Below are 10,559 nucleotides of genomic sequence, written 5' to 3'. Positions count from 1 at the left end.
TTAGTCGAAGAAATGAGTTGGAAACGGCGGCGCGCCCGCAGCGAGCGGACTGCGCTAGGTCTACTGAAAAAGGGCCCGTGGGCCCCCCTCATACCGCACCCCTAGGTTGATTGCGTAGCCGAAATTAACGGTACACACAACGATTCAAATACTCGTACCCACGATCGAAAACATGGCGGCCGGGGCCTCATTGACTCTTTTACCGAAAAATCGATTAACTTGACCTTTTTTCTACAGCTGTTGTTAACGATTGTCAGTTACTGACAGTTCAAGGCGGCACGGTAAATATGTCAAAAAGCGAGACGCGCGAAAGTAACCACTGTCAAACCGCGAAAGTTATAAATAAACCAAATTTAAAGGACATGGCAACGATTCTTAACTTTTATTTAAATATTTGTTGACAATAAACATTTTTTACAGTATGGACCAATGAAGATTAGGCACCTTAAGCCAGAAAAAAATAAAATGTTAGCACGTTGTTACACGTGCTTGGTGATGTGATGTGCTTCGAAGCTCAACGTTTTTGAACGCAAACATGAAACATTCGAATTAAATGGGTTAACAATTGTACATATGCTGTGTGAGATGCAATCTTAAAATGCTACGGCTCTTATGGGTAAGGTTTGAAATATTAACGCCTAGAAGATGTTTCCTAACCGTACCAGGCCTTTTTAAGGCCCTCCAAAAACCGTTCCATTACGTGCTCCGTTCAGTTCGTTCAGCGAACCTAAGGAAACGGAAGAAAAACATTCTAGCATCAAATTCACTGCGCAACCAAGTCCAACTCACGTTCATTCTCACATTCCCTCAGCTGTGCCTGCAGCGTGGCCACGTAGTCATCGTACTGCGCCTGGAAGAAGTTCCCGGCGTACAGGTTGGTAAGCTCGTACTTGCGCGTGAAGTTGCGTGTCGAAAAATATCGCCGGACCGGGCCACACTGGTTGGAAATCCGTGGTTCGCCGGAAAAGTCCAGCTTCTGCAGGTGCTCGAACACCAGCAACACAAACCGATGCAGTCCAGTGCCGCGGGGCGTTACGGCACCCAGATACTCGACCATCGTTTCACCCCGGTCGATGTCGTTGCCGGGAATGTTGCCCACGGCCCAGTGAATAAACTCTCGGTAGCGTGGATCATCCCGGGAGGGCACATCGGGATCGGTCAGGATCAGCGTATACAGCGCTCGCTCGTTCGAGTTCCACGTGACTACCGGTGGGTTGCGGATTTGCGTAGGAGTTAACCGATTTCCACCCTCCGCCTGGCGGCCACTTTTAAACGAAACCCGTGCCCAGCAGTCAGGCGCCTCGTCCACCACATCCGGTACTACCTCGAACGAGGCAAACGATCGGTACACGTGCGCATCGTTCAAAATGTCCGAGGCGTGCGTCCCGAGCAGGACCAGAGCAACCACTAGCACACAAAAGCAAACACGATGCACCAGCGCCGTCTTCATTTCGAACGTTCAGCGATTGACGGGAAAAGTAATCAAACTGTCGCCCGCACGGTGGTGAGATTTTCCTTTTAAACAACACCACCACCGCCACCAGTTCGGTGGAAAACCGTGGCGAAAACTGGTTCTACCTTATATGAACCTCGGATGGCTGAGGCTGTGTGGCGCATACTAGAATAGTCCCTCCGCGCTAAAAAGTGAACGTTTGCCACTAGCAGATGTTTGAGTTGAGCCACCGTATGGGCGGTTATTGACCGCTCGGACGATTATCTAACGCACAATTCTGTAACGCATAAACGCAGTATTCTGTTTTGTTGGGCATGCTTGAGAAATGCAAACGAGAATGATGATTAGAGCGAGGCTCGGTGCGCGTGACACAGTACGAACCCTAATTGGAGTGATAATGACACGAAAGACAGCTACGATCTACGTCTTACCACCGGCCCTTGATGGGCTGAAAAACCACATTTCTTGTGTTCATCCCCCTGCCGCTAATGAGTCATTAAATTCTTTGCACAACTCGTTAATCAGAAATGTAAACCTCTTGTACCTTTTTTATTGCCATTGTGAAAAATTCCATTGCAGAAAAAAGAAAATCATATTAATCCTTATCACTACTCCGTACCGGATGAGAGCTGAGCGTGAAGCGTCGGTACGTAGTCGTCATACTGTGCCTGGTAGAAGTTTCCGGCCACCAGCTCGCCCAACCCGTACTGCTTCACAAACTCTCGGTGCTTGTAGTTCAAACGATGGTTGCGACTGCGGTTTGAGACGCGCGGGGCCTTCGAGAAGTCAATGCGACCGGTCGGTTGCTTGTACACGAGAAACACGTACCGATGCAGTCCGGATCCGTTCGGTGGGCCCGATCCGACAAAGCCATACATATGGTCACCATCCTCCACCTTCGTGCCGGGAATGTTCCCAACCAGCCAGTGGCCAATCTCGCGGAACTTGGGCTCCTGGCGGTTCGGTGCGTCCGGGTCAACCATGAAGAGCGTATAGAACGCGTCCGGTTCAGTGGTCCATTCGACTTTCGGTTGGTCCTTAACCTGCGTCGGTCGGAGCTCGTTTCCTCCCTCGACCGTCACGCCACTTGGGTAGGAGATCTGTGGGAAAAAAAACAATGTTCAATTTACTACTACTCTTATGAGCATCGGAATGTTTATCACATGAAACGACGACCGCACGACCCTACCTTGGCGAACTCCTTCGGTGCGACGTCGATCACGTCGGGAATCACTTCATGCTCGGTGAAAACCTGTTGAATGTCGGTCATGTTGGACGGCGTTGTTGTCGTTGTTACGTCACCGAAGGTAGCCCTAGCAGCGTCCAGCACCAAACACAGCCACAGCAAAACTGATGCCCTCGGTAAAACTCGTACCATCATAACGTATCGGATTGTCATTCGTTCGCCAGATTGCTTATCAACGTCTAACTACTTCAGATACTCTGTTACTTTTTATTCTACTCTTGCCACGTGCTTCTTCTCTTCACTTACTGCCAGATGGAACGTACACTGGTGGTGATAAGAAATGGTCAGCTTGATATGACCACTTTCGGTTTCTTTTTTAACTCGGGTGTCTTAGCGGACGCTCCCCTATGCTCTGACAATGACAATCAAGTGCAATCGGGATCTCCGTCTCGCGGCTCAGCATCGTCAACACAGTACAAACCGGTTCGCGTTTCGTGGTTTGTGTGAAAACACAGATCGCGTTGATCATTGTACAGGGAGCAACGATCACATTTCGTTTGGGGCGTAATTGTATGTTAGCCGGTTGATCTACTCACTTTCTGACACTTACCTGTTCACAGTCGAGATAAGTCCTTCCAGTTTAATGAGAATAGCAATGTGTGAAGTGCTGATTGTCCTAAAAAACAAAGAAAAATAATGGAACAGATATACCTGTTACATCTAGCAACATATTAGATATGGCTTCTGTCTTATGCTATCCAAAATAAAGAATTAAATGATGAATTAGATCCAATTGAGATCTCATGTTCATTCTACGATTCCCCAAATGAGGTTTGAGTTTAATGTTAAATTAATTAAGAATTATTTAACTTGTTGTACCGAGGCCCAAACTAGTTTACAATGTTACATCAAATAATAAAAAACGAAATAAATAACCCTGATTTGTTTATTGGGGTGGTTGTGGTTTGATAATTTCAAATTTTATAATTTGTAAAAATTAGTTAAATAAGTCGTCTATATATATATTTGCTTTGGAAATGCCTCGAATAAAGTTGTTTCTTTTTTAATTTAACTAGGAAAATTTTCATCTATTGGTTTCAAAAATGTTTTGCATTCGCAAATGCACTGCAATGCGCTATTTTCTAATAATATATTCAAACAAATTCAATCATAGATCTTCACAAAGCAAGTTGCTACTGCTTGGTGTAACAAACTTCATAAATAGCGATTTAATAATGGTACATTGGATTTTTATGCAAATTTGCAAACGAAAGTGACTTTTAAATTAATGTTAAGGACTGCTGGTGTTATCATAAGTATGAAGGCCTTCATACACTTGTACTAGAAATTTCTCATGGCGATAAGATGGAACCCAAGTAATTCTATCTATTTAATTAAATATTGCGGCCTACATATATTTCCATAGTTTCAGTTATCAACATTAGACCCGGTATGGGTGAAAAACTGGAATTGAATATTGGCTTTTTTATTTCTTTTCGCTTAAGTACGATGATACCTTTCGAATCAGAGCTAACACATGCGGATACATCGGATTTTGTTGTTATAATGTTATATTTTGCTTCCAGGAGGTTGCCAGTGGTAGAAATTTACATAATCTATCATCCAAAGCCTGACTTGCGATACTTTGTGCGCGATGCCTTTTTCTCTCCAAAGTGACGAACAATTACCAGCATCCAGCGAGCCAATTACAACGAACCGCTTCCGCTTAAAACCGTTTGCACAATTTGGCAGCATCCAAAAAAAACGAAGACAACAATGTGTTTTCGTCGCTAGCCAAAACAGACGGCGCTGTTTGTTGCATTTAACACCAACTGTTTTGGTTCCGACGATCGCCGGAACGGTACTTGCCTCGTGTATCCTTCCCGTGTTTTCCGTTCCCGTTGCACTGTTACTGTTTTGGCTTAAAATAATCGTTCCGGGCTGCAAATGCTCGCCCAATGTATAAACGATGCTCTACCCCGAACGGCAGGCACCCTTAAATTATGCTAATGGTTACGTTCTAATACAAAGTTTTGTTTTACATAAAATCGCGTTTTTTTTTGCATGGTTGTTTGTTTGTTCATTCCTTCCTTTTCACAACTCTCACTCGTTCTTTGTGTTTTTTAGGTATCCCTCTCTCACACGCCCTATGTATATATCACTCCGTTACGATGCACCCTTTCGATGCATCCTTTCCGATGTCAAAAGGATCCTTTCTTGGATGCACCGGATCTCTTCGCCGGCACTTTCCCCTGCTTCTCCACGAAACGAACGCCATGCAGACGAGCTGATGATGATCGACTTCGAGCGCGTCTGTGTCCGTGTAGAATGCAATCGCCATTCCCAACGCACAGGTGAGTATATAGGAGCATAAGAATTCCCTTTGCTTCACGTCGCTTTAGTTCGCCTTCCCTCCCTCTGGTCGGTCCGGTGTCTGCCTCCTGGCGACGTTATATTGCGATTTCACGTTAGTTACCTAGCCCCCTTTACGGTGTCCATTTAGGTTCGCACGAAATACGGTGTATTATTATTATTGCTCCTTTTTTTCCACTGCTAAATCTTTCCTCGCAGATTCGGTTTTTGCGTCGTAGCCTCTTTCGAGGTTTTGTTTTGCAGGACGACCAGCTCGAAGCACACGGGATCTCGATTGGGGTCCATCTGGTGTCGACGGTCCCGGACGGTTGCCGGAGTATCCTTCGAAATGCAGCAAAAGTCTTATGAGATCGTAAAGTTTAACGACCTTTCCTTGTGTTGCTTCTGAAGATGGTTTTTTGAACTTTTTTTTTAATGGCGATTCTTTTTTCTTTGTTCCTACCTCCGTACAATGGAAAACTTTCGGAAGAAAGCACCCCGTAGCGAAGGATCTCGCGAATATTGTGGGAAACGATGTGACACCTAGAATGCATTCTGGAAGTGTCCCAGCTGACGATAGAGTTTGGGGACGTAGTCGTCGAACTGGGCCTGGAAGAAGTTCCCGGCTACCGGAAGACCCAGTTCGTACTTTTCCGAGAATTTGTGCGTCGAAAACTTGCCCCGGCCTTGGGTGCTCCTGGTTTACGGGGAGATACGAATTCAACTGTATCACATTTGTCACCAACCACAACCCCCTGGGGCTTACCTATTGGAGAGCCTCGACTCCTTGAAGTAGATCTTCTCGTTTTGCCGATAGAGTAGAAACACGTACCGGTGAAGACCCGTCTTGCGTGGTGGCGCAGCTCCAATGTAATCGGACAGCGTGTCACCCTTGGTAAGATCCAGCCCGGGTATGTTCACCACGAGCCAGTGGTGCCACTCGCGGAACTTCGGTGCCGTCCGGCTCGGCGCATCCGGATCGGTCAGGATGAGGGTGTAGTAAGCGTTCGGTTCCGCCTCGGGCCAGCTGACCTCCGGCACGTGCTTTACCTCCGTCGGTGTCAGCACATTCCCGAGGTTTACCCGCAATCCACCCGGGTAGACGACGTGCAGGAGACTGTCCGGTGGCACCGGCACCACGTCCGGTACGATTTTGTGGTTGCGCATATCGCGCACAAAGTCCGACATCTTGCTGGAACCTCGAGCGAACTTCAACTGTCGCCGCTACCGTAGAACTCGGTTCCCGAAAAACCCAAACCGATGGCCCTCGGATCCAGTGACACGGAATATACTGCAAAATTTGTTCGCCTCACCCACACTGCAAACCGCCTTGGCGTGGCGTTCTGGGAAGGGAAAATTATGATGGCCTTAACACGAAAGTGGAATCGGTAGTCGGCAACTCCCCTTCTAGGTTTGTAGGTCGTTACGTGATTTCTCGATATCCTTTGCAGGAAGGAACTCAATGGCTCGAGCCCGGCGCTGCACTGTGGGAATGTCGCGTGGCGTCGCTTCGGGCAATAGTTTCGACCGGCTCGCGATGTCTACAGCTCACGCAAAAAGTTGCAGTTCCTAAAGCGCAGACTAGCGAATAAAACTCATTTAAAACTTTTCCCGAAACCCCTTGCGATAGTTTCCGTGTGCCATTTGATTGAATACCAGCGTACGGGCTGTTCCGGCGGTGGCTGAGCGCGTGGAGCGAGGGGTTCTTCAAAGGTGTGACATAAAGCAGTTCCCTCCCCTAGTGTACTAACAGAAAATTCAATTCCAATAAAACACTTTTGAACCTGTTCCTCCACGGTGGAGGTGGATCCAGTTTTGACCAGCGACGAATGCAGCGCACCGCCTACTATGCCATTTGTCATCACGTATCGCAGGGCAAGTCGCTTCCGCAAGGTTACCATGTTAACCGGAAATAAACGTGAAAGTGAACTAGATTACACCTTTCGATTGTTTCGCAACTTGCTAACGTGGTGGTGGTGGTGAGGGAGGAGGAAAAAGAACCGTCGTTTTGGACCTGCCACACCAACAAACCGCCAACGCCGTTGCTGTCGAGCGAGGCGCTTTTTAACAGCCCTACACCTCGCACCTTCCAGCAACCTTCTACGGTAGCAATGTTATCGAAACCTGCGAACAACTGGCAACGGACTAGGGAATTGCTAACTCCGCTGGTTCCCTTACTCCCTAAAACAACAAAAGTCTGCGACAAAACTGTGGAAGACCCAGTGGAGGGGTCGGGAATAACTTGTAGGCGCTATGGGAAGTAAAAGAAAAGGCTACACCAGGGCTTCGATTCGCTTTTTTATGTTTTATTGTAACACGGTGATTTTGTGCTGGTGGAACCAAAACAAGTTGTGAAGGGGATGAAGAAAGAGGTGTCAGTGTGGGTGAGATTTTGTGTATTTGAGCGGGAAGGCACACGGGATACGGGACGGGATACCGAAACCAGGGAGACAAGGAGGGATAAGGGACTAGGATGGGAACATAAGGGGGATGGGATGGCGCAGGGTCCGCTCACGTGTCCGTAAAGGTGGCGTAGAGCTCCGGGACGTAGTCGTCGTACTGGGCCTGGTAGAAGTTGCCAGCGATCGGTGTTCCGAGCGCGTACATCGAGACAAAGTCCGACAGCGACCACTTGCCACGGTTCGGATTCCTACGAAGGTTGTGGAATTCGGAGTCAGTTCGATGTCCGCAATCTGTACGCTTAGGCCGCACTGGGGTGATACTTACTGGCTGCTTAGGATCGTCTCGTTGAAGGTCACCTTCGAGGGTTGCTTGTACACGAGAAACACGTACCGGTGCAGGCCGGTTCCCTGCGGCGGTCCGGAGCCAACGTAGTCCGCAAGCACTTCGCCTTGGTCCACCTCTTTGCCTGGGATGTTACCGACGAGCCAATGCTTCCAGGAGCGCATCTCCGGATTGCTGCGCGACGGTGCGTCCGGATCGGCCATCACCAGCGTGTAGAGTGTGTCCGGTTCGGTCGGCCAGCAGACCGTCGGCCGGTCCTTCACCTGGGTCGGCGTCAGCTCGTTCCCGAGCGATACCTCTACCTTCGAGGGATACTTCACCTGGATCGTGTGCTCCGGGGCAACGTCGACGAGGTCCGCCACGAGATCGTTGCGTTCGAATGCTTCACTGGCCGGACTGGTCGCCAGCTGAACCTGGGACGGTAGTAGCACCAGCACGGTCACCGCCAGGGTAACCGCGGACGTCACGCGCAGCTCCAGCTTGGTCATCCTGTGTTCGCTCAGGCAGGGCACAACAAAGACTGTTCGCTCAGCCAGACAGACAGCTAGCGGGAACGTCTTCCTTTTGCGACTCTTGCGACTTTCTTAGTCCCCCTAAGCTTCTTGCGTCCGGCGTCTGTCTGTACGCACCTTTCTCCGCGCGTTCCTCACCCGTCGTAGTGGCGATGGTTCGGGCACACCGACCGGTTATGTAAAGCACTTCCCAGATGCTCGCTTATATACAGTCACTTTTTCGATAGAGACAAAGCGCGAACGAGCGCGAAACAATGCTGAAGGAGGATAGAAGAGCGTATCACAATCGAACAGAGGCACACTCACACAACGGTACGGTCGTCTCGCCGAAGGTTGTATAGCGCGGTCAATCAAACCCCCTATGCCTTCCCCCTCCTTTCCATTCTAACCATCCAACCCCTCACGAAAGCCCTCACGCTTCCCCATCGATCATCTGCTATATCCAACCCTTCGTTTCCGGCCGTACACCATCCGCTTTTCCGACGATCATCGTCATCGCACACAACCGTACCATTCCGCTTTCCGATCTCGCGATCTCCCGCCAGTCTCCCGCCGCTAACCCCGCTGTTTGTGTGTATGTTTTTCTTCCCTTCTTCAAGGCCTACCCACTCCACACCTCGTCTATCGCGTTTGCGGACAATCATATGTTTGGCTAGATGGAACAGTGGTGGGCAAAAGTTTCGGTGCACGAGGTGTTATTTTCCGAATCCAAATGCCAAAAAGGCAGACAAGGATGGAAAACGGCCTCCGGCCTGGGGAAAATTTTCCATAGTTCAACGTTTGCGTGCTATAGTCGTTTCTATTGTAAGCCGGTTGCATGCTAGCACACATTTATCATTATGGTTTTAGTGAAAAGTGCACCACCGGCTCGTTCTATATCACCACGCGGAAAAGCGTGCAATTGTGCCGCATTAATTGATTTTTAATGGAACGCTGCGGTTGGGTGTATAGATTATGCAAACAATACTGCCCTTAAGCGATGCATTTCGGTTAGATGCAATTCCAGAATCCATTTAAACTGATCTTTAATGTTTCGGCCACAATTGGGAAACCTGTTGGATTATTAGCTTTGATATCTAGTAGTATTGCTGTCTTGTCTTCCAAGGTTCAGTTTAAAAAAATTTCTTTTCGCTTTTACCAAATGCTATTTCGGATGTTGTGACTGTTTGTTGATAAACAAAGGTAAATGGGACAAAATTGAAATCTGTCGCATTTTTAATTATCGCACTGTCATAACCATTACGTTTAGTTACTATTATCTCGCGGACAACGGCAAGCGCTTACATCCATTCAAAGCAAGTGCACATGAATGAGATGAGATAATTGTCTGACGTCACCTCGCAATCATATTCCCAATGTTTTCTGTACCTGTTTGTCTGCATATCACATTACACGAACGATTGAAGGGAGATATGAATGAACAATACTTACTACCATCATGGAATGTTACAAATGGGATAAAGTGTTATTGTTTCTAGTTAATGTCAGACTAGTGCCTCTATTAGGAAGGAAAGGACGTATCTTGATAGACCTTTACAAAAAATAAGAAGACATTTTCTTTAATAAATGTTGATTAGATAAATATGTTGAAGGTTTCAATATTTGTCGTTTTACAGGTACTTGGAACATTTAAAAAAAAAAAGTAATATTCATACACCAAATTCCCACTTACTGCATTGTCGTTTATTTAAAATAAAAATAATCTTCATCTGACACGATAACGTACAAGTGGATAATCATTTGCTCTCCTGTTGTCCTAGATAGATCTTAACCGTCATCCTAAATGCCGTGTCACATAATAACTCGATCGCGCGGCCAACCCGGTCGGTCCCTACAATATATTGCGATGTATGCGTATGTGTATGTGTGTACGTGGGTAGTGGCAGATGTGTGTTTTCCTTTTTTTCTGTCCTTACTAATCCCTATTCCACCAGCTGCCACTTGCCCTACCGTAGGATATATTAGTACTTTAAAATCGAGTTCTACTACTTAGCTATCGTTTCGCACCATCTCTCCGTACCTCTCTGCTTAGCTTAGCTCTATTTTTAAGGTAAGAGCATTTTTTGATAAAAAAAACTACTACGTTTGTTATTTAGCTAAAAAAAACCGTACAATTGAAAAAAAAAACAAACAAAAAAATCCTAGACTAAGAGGGTTGTTGAAATTTCGAAACTCGGACTGTCGAACGTCGCGGAAGGTTTTGATAGTAAAGTATTAAGGAATAAAATTAACTAGCACTTTTACACTTGTAGGAGTCTTTCACTCCTGTTGCTGAACGTTTGATCAATCTCTAGAAGGGAACTCCTTGCAT

At 47.1% G+C, this 10,559-nt stretch overlaps 4 protein-coding genes across 5 annotated transcripts; all 4 read right to left on the bottom strand.

Annotated features, from left to right (window-relative positions):
• Positions 1–671: 671 nt before the first annotated feature.
• Positions 672–1,450, bottom strand: LOC131259320 (protein D3-like). The gene is made up of 2 exons (XM_058260781.1): positions 790–1,450; positions 672–727 (listed from the first exon to the last, which is right to left on the bottom strand). Exons 1-2 carry the CDS (start codon positions 1,448–1,450, stop codon positions 672–674), a joined length of 717 nt encoding a protein of 238 aa, XP_058116764.1.
• Positions 1,451–1,981: 531 nt separating this feature from the next.
• On the bottom strand, positions 1,982–3,034 carry LOC131272457 (protein D3-like). 2 transcript variants are annotated; one of them, XM_058274194.1, is made up of 3 exons: positions 2,946–3,019; positions 2,643–2,896; positions 1,982–2,553 (listed from the first exon to the last, which is right to left on the bottom strand). In XM_058274194.1, exons 2-3 carry the CDS (start codon positions 2,850–2,852, stop codon positions 2,062–2,064), a joined length of 702 nt encoding a protein of 233 aa, XP_058130177.1. In that variant the 5' UTR covers positions 2,853–2,896; positions 2,946–3,019; the 3' UTR covers positions 1,982–2,061. The 2 variants fall into 2 exon arrangements, with proteins under 2 accessions (XP_058130177.1, XP_058130176.1); XM_058274193.1 differs by having other exon boundaries at positions 2,643–3,034.
• Positions 3,035–5,534: 2,500 nt separating this feature from the next.
• LOC131272645 (protein D3-like) lies at positions 5,535–6,194 on the bottom strand. The gene is made up of 2 exons (XM_058274465.1): positions 5,758–6,194; positions 5,535–5,688 (listed from the first exon to the last, which is right to left on the bottom strand). The coding sequence occupies exons 1-2, from the start codon at positions 6,177–6,179 to the stop codon at positions 5,535–5,537; spliced, it is 576 nt and encodes a 191-aa protein (XP_058130448.1). The 5' UTR covers positions 6,180–6,194.
• Positions 6,195–7,374: 1,180 nt separating this feature from the next.
• Positions 7,375–8,224, bottom strand: LOC131259309 (protein D3-like). The gene is made up of 2 exons (XM_058260770.1): positions 7,719–8,224; positions 7,375–7,641 (listed from the first exon to the last, which is right to left on the bottom strand). Exons 1-2 carry the CDS (start codon positions 8,222–8,224, stop codon positions 7,503–7,505), a joined length of 645 nt encoding a protein of 214 aa, XP_058116753.1. The 3' UTR covers positions 7,375–7,502.
• Positions 8,225–10,559: the final 2,335 nt, after the last annotated feature.

The sequence above is a fragment of the Anopheles coustani genome, chromosome 3 (genome assembly GCF_943734705.1).
Source record: "Anopheles coustani chromosome 3, idAnoCousDA_361_x.2, whole genome shotgun sequence".
NCBI classification, from domain to species: Eukaryota; Metazoa; Arthropoda; class Insecta; order Diptera; family Culicidae; genus Anopheles; species Anopheles coustani.
The sequence above is the reverse complement of the archived record's forward strand: the minus strand, read 5'-3'. Positions and strand labels throughout refer to the sequence as shown.